At 38.8% G+C, this 17,137-nt stretch overlaps 1 protein-coding gene across 2 annotated transcripts in view; it reads right to left on the bottom strand.

Annotated features, from left to right (window-relative positions):
* Nucleotides 1-305: 305 nt before the first annotated feature.
* RP1 (RP1, axonemal microtubule associated) overlaps nt 306-17,137 on the bottom strand; it is a 58,393-nt gene continuing 41,561 nt past the window's right edge. The window contains exons 1-4 of one of the 2 annotated variants that reach the window (XM_025394412.1): nt 15,256-15,391; nt 9,432-10,058; nt 8,723-8,894; nt 306-6,373 (exon numbers count right to left, since the gene is read on the bottom strand). In XM_025394412.1, the coding sequence (XP_025250197.1) occupies nt 702-6,373; nt 8,723-8,894; nt 9,432-10,046 (6,459 nt within the window). In that variant the 5' untranslated portion in view covers nt 10,047-10,058; nt 15,256-15,391 and the 3' untranslated portion in view covers nt 306-701. Of the gene's footprint in view, nt 6,374-8,722; nt 8,895-9,431; nt 10,059-15,255; nt 15,392-17,137 lie in introns of those variants that run through there. The other variant, XM_025394413.1, reaches the window with a different exon arrangement.

Here is a 17,137-nt window from a genome sequence, read left to right as displayed (position 1 = left end):
CAAGATTTCTAAGACTTGTTTCTATACCATCATATAGTAATGGAGCAGAAGGAATCTTAAAAGCTTTCCTGGTTAACTCCTGGGAAATATACCACAGTTATTCAAACCAATTGATACTTGATAGTCTAGTCTATTAGAAAAACAGTAAATCCTGTCCCATGGAAATGCTTGCAATTTCACTGGATATTCTGAGGAACTGGACTCAACACATTTGGCACAAGAAACTATGAGACTGTTGTGGACATCTTATAATTATACCTTTTATCAAATCAGTAGTTAAAAAGAATAAGTGAAGTACTTTGAGGTTATGTCTATTCAATTTATTCACCAATACATTCAATATACATTTTATACCAAGCTAACATCATTTTTTAAAAAGGATATAGTTCTTGTCCTTAGCACATTTTGATGCCCTGAGCAAAAAAATCATAGATACCAAAAAAAAAAAAAAAAAAAGTAAGTTCAGAACACAACCGGATAGACACTTCCAAAATAAGAGAACCTGAGTCTGTAGTTGTTGGAAAAACAAAGAACAGAGAAATTATGAAAGTCAAACTGGTTATCCAAAGTAAGGTTTTCCAGGGTAAGTTCATTTTGAAGAAGTGGGAAATTCTTAGAGGTTATCTAGTCCATATTTGTCACATGTGCTTCATCTCATTATGGGAAAAAATGAATTGACAAAGAATGTGCTGATATTGAAATTATAAATCTTCTTGTTCTCTACTGCTTTCAAGATCAGTTAAATTTAATATGTCTTCCTCTTCCCAAATGAAAAGCTTTTCACCCTCAAACATACAAAGTTCTTCTAAAGTATTTCTGTTGCTAATATTTAAGGAGGTCTCAACTTGGCAAATATCTAAGAGGCAAGCTTGACCAAGCATTTCAAAGAAGTAATGACAGTTGGTATTTTCTCTTACTATTTGGTTGAGATTTGTTCTTGAGCCCTGGAATCCGTTATTTAATAAGTTGTTATTCTCATCGACTGCTTTAAACATTTCATTTGTCTGACTGCTGAGGTCTTGTGTATCTGAATTCATATTACTCACAACTAACAATGATGTGTGCAAGAAATTCATACAAAGCCTTTCCTTCAAATCTGGTTGGAATTTCTTTAAATTACCTTCTTCCTCTAACTCCAGAAAGTTAATTCTTTTTTGTTTTCTTCTTTTACCCATCAAGTCGAATGTGTTATTGAAATAAAACTGATCAAATATATCACCAATGGCATTATCAATATGATTTTGTCTCATACTTGCTTTATTGTTCTCTTCCCTGAACACTTTTTTGTCTGTCTGAAGTAAATATGGGTGTATTTTCATCCATAAATAAAAACCCAAGAAATTTTCAATATCAGATTCTTTGCGATATGCAAATCCTCGGTCTTCCTCATTCACGGGTTGGATAATAACAGTTAGTATTGGGCAATGTTGACCACAAAGAGCATACAGTTTATCCAAAGAGTCAGCTTCCTGAAGCGTACCATGAATCATATTACTGCCAGGCAATGGTTGGTTTTTAATAGCATCGTCAGAGACAGGGTAGACTTTGTTACTAGCAGACGTAAAAGAATGAGTGACAGATGTGCATACTCTTTCTGACTGATGATTATTACCCTTCTCCTCTGTATGGTGATTTGCTATTCTTTCCTTGGCACAGGTTTCATTGTGAACATCCTCATGAAAAGGTTCTGAGTCACTACCATGAGGCATGTTAAAGTAATTGCATTTTAGTTCAAGGGGTTGAGTTAGTTCCTCAAGTTCTGAAGAGGAGAGTTCATCCATGACTGGGACTGGAGCCAAATTACCAAAATGTGAATATGGGACCTCACTGCTGTTATTATCAAGTAGGGTGTCCACTGATGTGGTGTCTGCATTGCCACACATGCCAGGATTTTCAGATGACATCCTTAGCAAATGATTTTCTTTCAGAAGCCATTTGCCTTTGTCAATCAGTACTCCTTCCTCTATGTCTGTGAGGATTCTGCTATGATCATTTTGTTTTGTACAAGGTTCTACAATGTCACCCCCATAATAATCGTTCCTCACACCATTAACATCACACTTATCTTGTCTTTCCTCCTGGAACTCCTGCAACATAGGTGAACTAGTAGATACCTGTTCAGAAGAGCCAAATGACTGCCCTTCAGAATCATAAAGACTTGCTTTCCTGGAACACTGAAATTCCACAGAATTATAAGGACAAACCTGAGATTTGCGGGTAGACCCAGGAAAAAAAGATGGCTTGATAATATCTGCTTTACCGTAAAGTTTTTCTATTGCCCTTTTAACAAATCCTATGTTGTATTCTTTCTCTTGGGCAAGTTCGCCACTGTCATTGGGATCATCACTGGATGTTTTATATGGCTGCTCACTGTCACTGTCTGGTCGATAGTCTGACCAATCAGAAGTCACTGGACTTCTGATGCATTTTTTTAAATCAGGAGAGGACTCTGAATAACTTCCAGCTTCCATACTTTTCACCATCATTTTTACCATCTTAGTTTCTCCTTCATTAGTCTCCTTTTCACTATTTTGCTTAGAATCATAGCAAAAAACTAAAGATGGTGGTGTTGCCAGCCTTTTACTGATTATTTCATAAATTATACCATTCCTTCTTTTTTCTTCCATAACATTCTTACCAGAGATGTCTATCAATTCCAAAGTTTTACTAGCCTCTAACTCTTCTTGGATTAATTCTTCAGTGGCTTGCTCTCCTCCATTTACCACTGTATTAAAGATATCAGTGTCCTGGTTTTCTAATTCTTCAAAAGATTCCAATTCTGAAATGTTTCTTTCACTTGATGTCATGCTGTTGGTTATTGAGCCTGGTTCTTCAGAAGTCCTTGGTTCTTCCATATCAAAGGAAGTATATGCATTTTCATCCTGAAACTTCTTTAGTGAACAATTTTTAAAATCATCTAGAGAACTATGTTTCTTATCAAGTTCTGCTTCTTTTTCACTTAGGCAAAGTCCACAGGAGCTTAAATTACTGACATTTTGATGTGACACCAATGTATTAAAGCCATTTTTATATTCAGGGTCTGTCAAAATATTTAGATCTTTCTGAATGTCATCACCTCTTTCTAACTCTTCAGTTGATTCCAAGTTATCAGTATATGTGTTTTCTTTGGAGTTGAAAAAGTCAATGGTATTGCAGACACTGACAGGAACGTAGGTCTCAACAGTTGGGCAAGCTCCCTCATAGATATGGTTCTCCTTTTGAGCACAAGCCTTGTTGGAAAACACAGTATCAGTAAGTGAACAGACCTCTCCTAAGAAACAAGCCTTATTCATAGAAGTCTGATCCACACCATAACCATCACTAGGAAAATGAGTGTCACTGGGGTTACATGTCTCTTTTGGAGGATAAGTCTTATTTACAGTCCACGTCTCACATGGAGAGCAAGTCACTTCCAAAACACAGACTTCAGGGGCACATGCCTCACTGGCAGAGCAGTCTCCATCCAAAGAGGAGATTCTTTGTGTTCTTTCATTTTCACTGCACTTAGGAACACTCTGAATGCTGACTGTGGAACAATTTGCAGAAAGATCTAGTGGAACCACGTCTTGTTCTTTCTCACTGAGTCCAAAGTAGCTTGTAGTTGACTCCACTAAATTGGCAACAGCAGCTTTCAAGTCATCAGCTTCCTCTGTGATGGCTATGTGCTTTAGAATCTCCAGTAACGCAAGTGTTTCTGAAGATTTGTTGATAGTCTTGTGAGCATCAACTTGACAGAAGCTATTCATACTTCCCTTTAGATTTAGCACCAAGAGCCAAGCAAGAAGGAGATTAGTGGATGAATTGCATATTGCAGAATGAAAGGGAACATTTGCAAGTGAACCTGGCATTTGAACAACTCCATTCTGAGTCTTGGAAATACCAGGAACTGAAGCTTGCAATTGGTGAAGCATCAGGACTGGTAAGAGGTCTTTTGGAGTTTCCTCTTCTATAGGATCTACTTGAATGGCAGCCTCTACACTTTGCCTTTTTCTAGCTAGGTTTATTTCCTGGTAAACAAGTTTTTTCTCTGGTCCTGATTTTTCAGCAGCTATATGACGTTTAGTATTACAATCATTAATAGCTGACTGTGACAAAGTACAATGTTCATGCAGGGAAACCAAATAAGCATCATTCAGAGATCCAACCTGTGTCTCATGGAGATCTTCTTCACCAGTATCACTGGCAATAAAAGACTTATCTCCCTCTTTACATAGATTATCTCCTGTCAAACTGGCAATTTTAGTTATGTGCTTATTACTTTCCATAACAAAATTATTTATTTTTCCAGAACTTTTATGGGGATCATTCCCTGGAAAACTATTATTGTTACAATTTACCACACTCATTTCATTTCTACATACTGGAGCTGATTTTATAGGCTTTAAAGTTGGATATGGATTTATGTTCTGCAACCAACTCTGTATATAATTTTGAACTGAATGATGAGCAATATCCTCAGGAAAATCAGGTTTTTTCAAAGAAGCTAAGGAATTTGCCCTGGTTGTAGCATGTTGTTTACTTACAACAGCACTTGCTTTCAATTTATCCCCTTTTTGTTTTTTCTGGCTTCTTAAAGTTATGTGTGAATCAGTAACTAAACTCTTCTTTGCCATTCCTCTCAAATAACCAGATGCCACTTCTGCTTGAGATTGTGGTGCATAAAAATATTTGGGTTTTTGCTCAAGGATGTTAAATACATGAAATAAACTTTTATTTTCAAAAGTACTTTTGCAATATTTGGATTCATTGTGAGGAAACACTTTATCTCCTTGACAGATTTCTCTTTTTTTAGGTGCTCCCAAGCTTACTTTCTTTAGTGATTTAGATTTTCTTTTGGTTAAAAGTCCTTGAACCTTGGAATTTTGAGTAGTATTTAATTTATTTCTGTGGAAATTCTTTGAAATCATGGAATTGAGATTACTTTTGGAACAAAAAGTATTTGATTCAATTACAGTATCACTTGTCTGGAGGTCTTCCTCACAAAGTATCCCTCCTTTAAGGGGACTATCTGAATCTTGCAATATCATTTCCTTTCTAATTCTACCTCTTGTGTTTATTCTCTCATTCTTATTAAGAATTCCTTTGGTTGCAAGCTGTCCATCTTGATATCTGGAATTTATTGCTTGCTGTAGAGATTTTTTCTTCTTTTTGCTGGCAACAGATGACAAAATCTTCTTTTCATTTTTTGGAAGTTTTGTTAAACCACACTGAGCAAATTCATTAATTAGTCTGTCAATTCTTGCAGTGACAGTAGAGGATGTTTCTGAAGCTGTAGCCTCAGAAATATTTTTGTCAGTTCCAGAGTTGGTACTTGAAAAGTGGGTTGCATCTGCTGAAATAGGGCTGAACCTATCATTGGTGTTATCATAAGCTTTGAAGTTCTTGATACCAGTTTTGTTGTCTGATACCATACTATCAACTACATCTTCCTCCACAATTGAGTTATTTGATATAGTCGACGGCAAACCATTATTATGGGACATCTCTAACATCTTCTGACTTGTAATTTCTATAACACCAGCACTTATTGCACTTGACTTAAGCAGTCTGTTTTCCTTTTTTCTTTCTAACAATGACTCCTCCATTTGATCATTGTTATTGATCTGAACAAGTACTGGTTTGTTAGATACTGCTGACATTTTACTGCAAGAATGTGCAAACATATGATACTCAGACTTGTTTTCTCCACTTTCCCTTTCTTCACTATAGGAAAACTGTCCAATCATTTTCTCTTGAACCTCAGTTTCAGATACTAAGGTCACACTGCCTATCACAGATTTCTTCTGTCTCACTCTTCTTAGTCCAGGTGTAGGGGGCCTATAAAAACGATGCTTTGCTTGATCCTGAGTTACCTGGGTGATATCTGTGTCCACAGTAGCATTCTCCCAACTAGCAGAACTGCAAGTTTCAGCCTCTTCATCTGTCGTTTGAATGTTTATCTCCTCTGGTAAATTGCCTTCTTGATTACTGCTTCGCTCCATAGGTGACACATCTGCAGAGAATGAACATGCTGCAAGCTTTAAACCAGATGATCGACTTTCTGTTCTTCCTGGAAAACTCATCTCACTCTTTTCATCATTATTAGAAGGACCAGTTTTACTAACAGTAGTTGTCCATTTTATGGTTTCTTCCTCTTTTATTCTGAATCGAACTTTCATCTCAACTGTCATAGTGCCATCTTGATTAAAAATAATTGATTTCTCAATATCATCTTCAGAAGGATATATTGGTAAATTCTGAGAATCACTCTTTTCTAAGGCCAAGTAATTTTCAGGAACAAAAGAATAGTCTAAGTAGCAATCATTATTATGTGTTTTCTCAGAAGAAACAGAATAAATCTGGGACCTTGAGCTTGAAGACATATGTGTGCTTACTTTAAAGATTTTAAGAGTAAAAGGTGCCCACATCAAAATATAATACGGAAGGCAGAGAAGTTAAAAATATCCAAAGGAAGAGGCAGCAAAGAAAAAAAGAGAAAAAGGGAAATAATTAGTATGAAAAGTAGCATATTTTCTGTATTTCATAGTAAAGTGATACGTTTCTGAGCTCTATGTATTTTCTTTTTTTTTTTTTTTTTCCCCCACCCCGAGACGGAGTCTCACTCTGTTACCAGGCTGGAGTGCAGTGGTACGATCTGGGCTCACTGCAACCACTGCCTCCAGGGTTCAAGCAATTCTCCTGCTTCAGCCTCCCAAATAGCTGGGACTACAGGCCCACATTACCATGCCCAGCTAATTGTTTTGTATTTTTAGTAAAGACGGAGTTTCACCATGTTGGCCAGGATGGTCTCAATCTCCTGACCTCGTGATCCGCCTGCCTCAGCCTCCCAAAGTGCTGGGATTATAGGTGTGAGCCACCACACTCAGCCTATGTATTTTCCCAATAGTTATTTGAGAAAACCTACTGTAATAGTGGTACATTTCTTCAAACCACTCTTTAGAAGAGATCTCTAATTCTACTTCAACTTAAATGAGGAGATTCAGAGAATTTTAACAAGTTTAACAAGTTTAAAAAATGTATAAAGTAAAAACTGCTAAGAATTCTACCAAAGATAAAAGTTTGCGGGTTTTCATTTCGTTGTTCTGTTTACCAATACTGAAACTGGAGTCCAACCAAGTACTGCTTACCTATTCAAACAAGGCAAGCAACAATTTATGCTGGTATTCATCTTTCCACCTACAAATATCAAAAGAGGTATCCATAGCTTTATGAAAGCAGAAACACTTTTATAATTAAGACTTAATCAAGTACTAATTATTAATTTAGCATGCACTTTGTATAATCGTTGCAACTGACTTAATACAGGGCACAAGAGAGAACAGAGCTAGACATAAGTCCAGATGTCAGTTATCTTTTTAACGTGTGTCTTCAGCATTAACCTTGGCACTCTTGCGTCTTAAATTCAATCAAAATGCCTGGGCCGGGCGCAATGGCTCACACCTGTAATCCCAGCACTTCGGGAGGCTGAGGCGGGTGATCACTTGAGCCATCATAACAGCCTGGGTAACACAGCACGACCCCATCTCAAAAAGAAAAAAAAAAATTCCTGTTAGCAAATCTATATAGATTTGCACATACTTGCCGTCAGGTAAGCCCCTTTAATGTTGCAGAGTATAAACCTGGAAATATTTTTTCTTATTTTTGATATGCTTTTACTTAAATTGTAAATCAAAGTGTCTCAAATTTTTGAAGTAAAATTTAACAAAGCCCTCAGATTCCCTGCAGTCATCAAAAACCATACTCGGCAACCTGTATCAGACATAATAAAATCATTTTAGTAAAATGACAAACGTGAAATAGCACTATCATATTTATAACATATATGTGGCAACCTAATGCTTACAAAATAGAAGCATTAATAATTATTTACTGAATATATCCATGAAATCATTAAACAACGATGGATTAGTTTCACCCACGTTAGCAGTAAGTAGAGATATTAATACTATTTAAAATACATATTATCCAAGTCTAAAGAGAATAAAAACTTAAATTTAAGTATAAAAAACAATCAGTACTCTAGCAAAGAGCTTGTTTTCCCTGGAAATACTAAGTACAATGAATAATGAGATTAGCCATGCTGTACAGGCAATTTACAGCTTATCCCACATCCCTGGGCCTGAAGAGGCCCTCTTCCTCCCCTATCCAAAGGATAATGCTACACAGTAGAATCTAAGGAATTATCAACCTACATTATCGTTAACCAGCATGAATTGGTTGCATGAACCTTTTTTAATAAATAAAATGTGGGTCTAAGAACGTGTAATTTTTATAGCAATAACATCAAAAGGCAGAGCACATAGCATAGATTTGAAAAACTACAGTCATTCTGCTAACCTGCTGAGGTCAGCTATGTATGCTGCATGGTACTATTTAGAGAAAACTCTGCAACAACCAGAGAAGAGACTTACACAGATTCCACTCTAAAGCAAGAAATGCTGGCATTTTTATTTTTTAACTAGGTAGTTTATGCAAAAAAAGCACACATCATCAATTTAAACAGGCATATCATTGATTTGGAAAAGTCTAAAAAACAGATAATCTCCATGATTCTTTCCAACTATAAATATAGCCAATTTCAGTTTAGAATGTTTTTCAATCCTCTCCTTTTCGTTTCTGTGGTGAAAGAACTGGTCATTTAAGCATGGATTTTTGCTGTCGTTGAGGCAAAAAAAAATCTCTAGGGCTAAAAATATGGACTATATATTAATAAGTGACTTACTCTTTCTGCTTTCTGACTTTGCATTTCCCTTGGGGTACACACGCTGAGAGATCCCTGGTAATCTAGCAGGAAGCAAGTATTTTTGGATGTCATAATTTCCTGGTTTAAATGGCTCCCTTCCTGCTGCCACCACAGCTCCAGAGCTCAGGATCACTGCCTGGAGGCTGGGAACCTAAAAGAGACCAGAGTCATTATCCTGAGATGAGCACATTTTATACTAAGTGGTAATTTTATAACTTTGCTTGAATCAAATCAACAACCTCCTAGACTTGAAAGACATCATCACCGAGCATTTTCTTAGGCACCGATGGTGTATACAAAATAAGTAGAAATACCAAATGTCAAGGTTGGTGGGCGGGGGGGGGAGGTCAGTTACCTCCCAGCAGGGATCCCAGGAAAATGCTTCCTCTATTAAAATACTACTCTTTGCCACTCCTTTCCAAAAAATATTGTCAAGATTGGATTCCATGTGAAAACATTATATACCTTGGGGCTCAGGGAAGACAAAGGGGTGGGCAGCCTGAGGTAAAGATGAGATTCCGGTCAGATTCTGACAAAGGAACAAAGGCAGCATTGGGTGCACACACACACATACACAGGCAGGGAGGAAGACTTCCTTCCCGGGGGCCACCATTCACACCCCACACGAACCCAATTAGTAGGGTGCCCAAAATGAGCTCAGGCTCGAGGAGCCCCCTAGAACGCTCACCCTCCTTCCGTCCGTAGCATACAGCTTGACCACCGGGCGCTGCATGACCTCTGTCAAGTGCTGTAGAAATGCCTCGAAGCTCTGGGTGACCCTCCTGCTCAGAAGAACTGTGCGCCTCGTCTTCGGGTCGCCATTCCTGAAGACCACCAGGCTCCGTGGGGCGCGGGGCTTGCCGGGAGCAGCGACGGCGACGGGGTGGGGCGGTGCCTGCGCGCTGATGGCCCGGCTGCTGAGCCAGGGCCGTGGGCGCCGACGGGCTTTGTCCAGGTCCACAGGCTGCACCTTCCTGCCGTGGGAGCATAGGTACGACTCGCCGTCCTCCAGCTCCTCCAGGCGCGTGATGCTGTGCCTGCCTCGAGGGGTGCTGATGTTCCTCACTCCAAAAGGTAGGGGTACCTTCCTGGACAAGTTATCCAGCAGAGCATCAAAGGACTTAAAGGAGCGAGGGTTGACCACCACCCTGACCCCACCAAATTGGGGGTCTCCGCTCTTGTAGAAACTGATCCGCTTGGCCACAACAGGATGAGTGAGACTCAAATGGCGAGGGGGTGGAACTTGATCTTCAGAAGAAGTAGGATGAATGATGGAAAAACCAGTAGAAGGAGTATCACTCATTTTGGCTAAGACCTAGAGAAGAAAGAAAATTATCTCCAGAATCACAGCACCATAGCGAATACATGGTAATACTAATGCATGCTAAATATAGCTGCAGACATCCAGGATATTCCTAGAAGTTTATTCTTTCATTCGTTTATTCATTCATTATACCTACCAATTTTGAAAAACAATTTTAAGGGACTTATAATAAAAAGAGATAAACAGTTAAATAAGGATATTTATAATTTAAAAGTTAAAAACAACCTAAACACACTAATAAGGGCTGAGATAAATTATCACATATACACCCATGCAATGAAAAACTATACAACCATTAAACATGACCTTATAGATATATCTTTTGGCATAGAAAGATGATCATGACATATTACTAAGTGAAAAAAAATAAGTTTGCAGAACATTCTGTGCCATTGATTTAAATGTATATGTACAGTCACATTGCTTAACAATGAGGATAAGTTCTGAGAAATGCATTGTTAGGTGATTTCATCATTGTGTGAACATCATAGAGTGTACTTACACAAACAGATGGTATAGCCTACTACACACCCAGGCTTTATGGAATAACCTATTCCTCCTAGGCTATAAATCTGTACAGCATGTTACTGTTTGAATACTGTAGGGCATTGTAACACAGTGGTAATTTGTGTATCTAAACATATCTAAACATAGAAAACGTACAGTCAAAATATGGTATTATAATCTTATGGGGCCACCATCACATAGGTAGTCCACCATTGACCAAAGTAGTGTTATGTGGCACATGACTGAGTTATATGAATTGGGGAAAAGTCCAGAAATATATACAACCCAGTGTTGATGGTGGTTGTCTCTGGATTGCAGAACTCTGGAAAATATTTGTGTTTTTTTATACGTTGGTAAACTTTGTGAACCTTTAAAATTAGCAGGTATTATTGCACAATTTAAAAAACAAGAGAGAGAGACACAAATCAGAAACCATCCACTGAGAAAGGTAAGAGAGTTTTGCAATTCATCATTTTAGTCCTTCATATCCTGACAATAAATAAATATGGGAGAAACAGGAAATGTTTTTAAAGTCCAAATTGTCTGGAGGAAAATGTACCTGACATTAAGTTCTAGGAGGAATGTATCACATAGAACCTTAAGTAAGAACCCTCTTAAGATACTATCAGATGTTTCTACTGCAGATTGGAGAAAATGCAGGCATATCATCTCACACACCACTTATCTTACTTTGGGAAACACTGCACTAAGCAAAAATGTTCTTTGAATAAATGGCAGCATTGCTATGGGCTGCTAAAACTAGTGCAGTCTAGTTACTGGTCCCACTAGTAGTTCTAAAGTTAAACCTTCAGAAGAGAATTCAAGAGGAGTAATATTCAGCAAAGCACCAAGGTTTTCCTTTTCCACTTCTCAGTGAAACTGGAGTTTGATTGACAAATGAGCAGCATTTGGAAGGATTTATCTGGTTCTGGCCTTGTTTTCATTTGTGGCTGTTTTCTATTGTTTGAAATTATTTTAATTATTAGTGTCTTTTGACACAGTAAGAAAGTCCTGCAGCCTTGAAGACAAATTGAACAAAATTAATGTGATTGGTAATACAGAGATGGAAAAAGGCATGTTTATCATTGTAAATCAGCTATAAATCCGGCCCAAATCATCCACTTAAATGTTTGCAAGCTGTTATCCAAGATTCTTCATATATCTCCAATCTGATTTGCAAATCTTATTTAAATGTAACTTGGAAAAAAACATTTGAAGATCAGCCTAGAAGTTAGATGTCTTCCCTTCTTTCTTCCTCAGAGGTTTAAAGTAATTATAATACTTAAGACAAAAAAAGCAGCTGTAGCAGACATGTGCATCAGGAGCTGGGGAATCCAGCTTTGCAATGGAGTCAGCAAAACTGCAACCTCTTCTCATCCTCATCTGGTCAACTGTGGTCTGACCTTGAGCAGGCTGCTTAATCGCCATGGCCTCAGCAACTATAAGAAGGATGAGTTCCTTCGGTATTTAAATAAGACTTTAGGCCAGGTGTGGTGGCTCACGCGTGTAATCCCAGCACTTTGGGAGGCCAAGGCGGGTAGATCACCTGAGATCAGGAGTTCGAGACCAGCCTGGCCAACATGGTGAAACCGTGTCTCTACTAAAAATACAAAAATTAGCCGGGCGTGGTGGTGTGCGCTTGTAGTCCCAGCTACTCTACTCGGGAGGCAGAGGCAGGAGAATCGCTTGAACCCGGGAGGCGGAGGTTGCAGTGAGCTGAGATCGTACCACTGCACCCAGGCCTGGATAACACAGCGAGACTCCATTTCAATAAATAAATAAATAAATAAATAAATAAATAAATAAAAAGACTTTAGAACTCTTTCCCTCCAATTACATTTTAGGTTGGTTTACTTATATGTTTATTTGAAAATATTGTACATGAATAATATTTGAGCCACATTTTTCACCTAATTTTGGAAAATGATATTTTTCTTGGTGTAGGTGCATCATGAGGCTCTTAATGTCACCTTTTAAATGCCTGAATCTCACTATTTGGAGAGCTATTAACCTGGTGACCACTTTGGGAACACATCTGTGTGAGCCAATATGCTAATGTCGGTTTTGGCCAAAGACAAAGGAGATTTTGTGCTGGGGCCGGGAGGGAAAACATGGAAGATAAGTACCATAGGAGCAAAGAGGCATCTCCCATTGTCCACATCCCACTGCTACCCAGCCCTGAGCATTGGTTTTGAGCCCAGTGCATGAAGGGCAGGTGCTGAAGGTACCATGACCTGGGAAGATGCCAGGTCCCCAGCAGTGGAGGAGCATTTGTAGAGAAGGTACATCCAACAGGGTGGTTGCCAGGCACCTTGTTGGGGATGCTGTAGTGAAAACAAAACAAAAATACAAGTTCGCATGATCTTCATAGTGTGTGAGAGAATCTCTGGGAACTCCTAGAAGTCACTGGGGGAACTTTTAGGTAGAGAGTTGAGATTCTGCATCCTTGTAGGTGAGTCTTAAGAGCCTATGATAAGGAGGGCCTTGTGTGTAAAACCCAGAACATGATAAAGATTAGGTATTATCATTGAAAAAAGAGATCTGTGTTCATTGAGTGTACGACGTCATCATTTGGAAAGAGGGTGCAAACCAAGTATTTCTGAAAAAAGTGAATCAGCCTTTGCCCTGTCTTAATAATGTGCATTTCCTACAGAGTCCATGGGAAGTTCACAGAGTAACTCAATAGCTCAACTGAAGAAGAGGAAGAATTGGGGTACCAAGAGAATATTAAGGAGGGATGTCTAATACAGCCTGAGGGATTGGCGGTAGGAGTGAGAAGAGAGGGCAATTTCCAGAGGAAAGCCTGTGTAAAGTTGAGATGCCAGAGGCAAAAAGTGGTAGAGATGCCCTACAGGAAGAAGGCAGAGGTGGTACAGCATTTACCTGGTGCACATGAGCAAGACTAGCAATGTGGTCATTAAGTCTTTACAATAGAGTGCCCACTATTGTGAAACAGAGCTACCAGCCCTCCATAACTTTTTTGAGTTCTCCTATGTTAGCTGTGCTCCATTCTTAATCAGTTTTAAAAACTAATCAGAGACTGGGTGCAGTGGCTCACGCCTGTAATCCCAGCACTTTGGGAGGCCGAGGCAGGCACATCACGAGGTCAGGAGATTGAGACCATCCTGGCTAACACAGTGAAACCCCATCTCTACTAAAAAAAAAAAAAAAAAAAAAATTAGCCAGGCGTGGTGACGGGCACCTTTAGTCCCAGCTACTTGGGAGGCTGAGGCAGGAGAATGGTGTGAACCCGGGAGGCGGAGCTTGCAGTGAGCTGAGATCACGCCANAAAAAAAAAAAAAAAAAAAAAAATTAGCCAGGCGTGGTGACGGGCACCTTTAGTCCCAGCTACTTGGGAGGCTGAGGCAGGAGAATGGTGTGAACCCGGGAGGCGGAGCTTGCAGTGAGCTGAGATCACGCCACTGCACTTCAGCCTGGGTGACAAAGCGAGACTCCATCTCAAAAAAAAAAAAGAATCAGAGTTTGCATAGAAATTTGTCAATGTATCTTTACATACATTTTCAATAATAAGTTTTATCTTATGCCCTCTAAATTTGGAATAAGGCAGTAATATACTTAAGGGCTACCTTGGGAACAAACAAACTGAGCAGCATAAAATGGTTTAATTCTCCCAGAAGTTTAGGCTGAAGAAGAAGTGGAGGTGGAAAGAGGTAACTGTAGAATCTTGAGGCCCTCCAGTTTCCTCACCAGTGACTTCCCTATGTGTAGCAAGGAAGCTGGTTTACAAAATCTCTTTGCCTTAAAATCCACTTCTAATGACATGACAGCTTGCTACCAATATCCTCTCTTCTTCTCTGCAGAGCCTCTTTATTGCCTAAAATTAGACAATGGAGCTATCATGCATACTTTCATTGCTCTTTAATATTAAGCAGATTTTTTAACACCCTTAGGCTCAACTGTGGCTAGGCTTATCTGTGGCATCATTAGTTTTAATCAAACCCCACTTAAATCAATCATTTACAGCTGTGCTGCTCAGAACTAAATAGTTGGCCTCTACCAAGAGGGCCATGTCTTCACTCTCCCACTCACTTGACAAAATATGACAGATTTACATGCGTCATTTCACTAATTATATTTTAAGTTTAATTTTCTACCACATAGTGTGAATTCAGACAAGTCACAAATAATGAATTAGAAATAATGGAAAACTGAGAAATACAGAATGTACAGAATGTTCATTCTTTTAGCAATTCAGAGACTTGATGTTGCAAGAAAAATTAGTTTGTTTCAGATTTTCATAAGTCTATGGGGTAGAGTTGAGAGAGGAGATTCAAAAAGGAAAATCACCAGTTATTCACTGTGGTAGTCACAGCATTGTTGAATTACAAGCAGCTGCCTTTTTCTTTAATGTATTGCCCAGATGTCTATAAGAAGTATATAATGCTTTTATTGTCAGAAACAAAGTAACCATTACTCATTTGAATAAACTAGAATCACTTGATTTCCTGATACTGAAGTTCCATTCTCCCTCAATATCAGCATATTGTGAAGGTTGCTGGCATATTTAGGTAAAAGATAATTGTTAATCACATTTATTCTTTTTCTAACAGTTAAAGACAGAACACAGATCTATAATCTAGGTATAACATGGAAAACAAAATACAACTAGCAAAACATAGAATATTTTCAAAAGAAAGATTTCAAATAGTTTTGTACTTACCAGAACTTGGAACTTCCCTTATTAAGAAGAGAAAAAGATGTTTAAGTTGTTTAAATAGCTCAAATAAATGTCACTGGATATGTAACCTCATTTCGTGCAAAGAAACTAATGTGTTTGGATTTATTCTCAGTATGTCCAGCAAGGGATTGAGTACAGCCAATTAATTTAATCCACAGTGATGCTAATCACCAGACAGAGCTCACCCTAAGGAGACCACAGCCAGAAACAAACTAGTTCCTAGCATGCTCTGCAGTTCTGAAATCTTCCTCATGAAGGTTTCCCTTCTTTCTTTCTTGCCTAGTGTTACCCTCCAGAAAAAATACTTCACCAAAACACAAGCACTTCTCTCCCAGACAACTTTTAACCGTCATTTATTTATGTTAACGGGAGAAAGTTGTTACTGTGCAGCTAAAAATGAAATTGTTTGACATTTTCTCATTCTGATAAGTTTCTAAGTCAGTACTTGTTCCTGTAATCATTTAAAAAGAAAGAATTAGGCCTTTTGTTTTATTTAGATACTCTTGCTTATTACCTCATTAATGTAATTCTGAAATGACTGTGAGTGTACACAATTTGGTGACTCAATATAACACAGGACAAACAGCATAAGCGGCACACGATGAAATGCTATGATTTTATGCTTCTGCATACCCAGCACGCTTCCACTGCTTCGCTTACTCATACTGGGGTTTGAACATGTTTCAGGACTTTGTCACACATAAAGTCCCCAGATGGCACCTGATCCTTCTAATGACTACCTATGGTCTAATCGGACTTGAAGATGCTTCACCTAATCGGGTTTCCTACTGGGCTTCCTGCCTCAGTTCTGAACAACAAAAACAAGGTAAAGGGTCCTCTGAGGAAACAGGACCAGGTTCAAGCATGTGCACCACAATGTTGTCTCCATGCCAATCACAAAAGGAGAAAGATCATGAAACTGCACACTTTGCCTCATAAATACTGACTTTGTTACAGGTCACCTATAAGAGAGAAATGGAGAGAGGAGTGGGAGGGATGGGGAGAAAGAGAAAGAGTGAGGTGTAGATAAGAGAAACAGTAGTGTCTAGCTTTGATACAAACCTCCATTTATAATTATCACTGTCTACATAAAGACATGGCTATTAAATCAGTAAGTAAATTTGTGTTTACAGTGTAGCAATAGGCATGAATTGTATCATTACCAGCTCTAAATTGAAGTACAAATTCAAAAAGTTTGGGGTCAGATGTGATCTGCCCTTAAATAGCTAACGACTAACGCAGCATTTCTCTTGATTTTATCTTTAATTCTATAATCTATGTCTGATAAACAATTCACATTGATCAGTTCTATTTTGACATGGAAATAATTTCAATTAAAGGGATTCTTTTGGGGCACTTTTAGGAAAGGTAACATTACTTACATATAAGACAGCACAAAATGGGCTCTCCTTTTCTGAGCATCTCCCATAGTATACGTTCCACTCCCACAACTCCCGTTGAGGACAGAGAACAGGTACCCCTGTTATCTGATTGAGCCACCATACCCTCTCCCTGGTATCACTTGTCTCTGGCACATGTCAATGTGTATCTAAACCATGGCTTCCCAGGCTTGAAGGTGCACATGAATTTCCTGGGATCTTGCTGCAGTGGTTGACTCAGTAGGCCTGGGGTAGGGTCTGAGAGTCTGCATTTCTAATAAGCTGATGCTGATGCTTCTGGCCCTGGCTCACCTTTGATTAGTGAGTCTAAGGAATGCCAAAAGCCTCATTGGCAGAGTTCATATCAGGCTTCTTCCCTGAGAATGCCTTCAATTGCCATGGCCTCTGAGACTACCTGTATGTCATGTCTGAGCTCTGTTAAGTTCTGTCTGGTCACCGCTGTTAGAGTGGCCAGATGACAGGAG

The sequence above is a fragment of the Theropithecus gelada genome, chromosome 8 (genome assembly GCF_003255815.1).
Source record: "Theropithecus gelada isolate Dixy chromosome 8, Tgel_1.0, whole genome shotgun sequence".
Classification (NCBI taxonomy): Eukaryota; Metazoa; Chordata; class Mammalia; order Primates; family Cercopithecidae; genus Theropithecus; species Theropithecus gelada.
The sequence above is the reverse complement of the archived record's forward strand: the minus strand, read 5'-3'. Positions and strand labels throughout refer to the sequence as shown.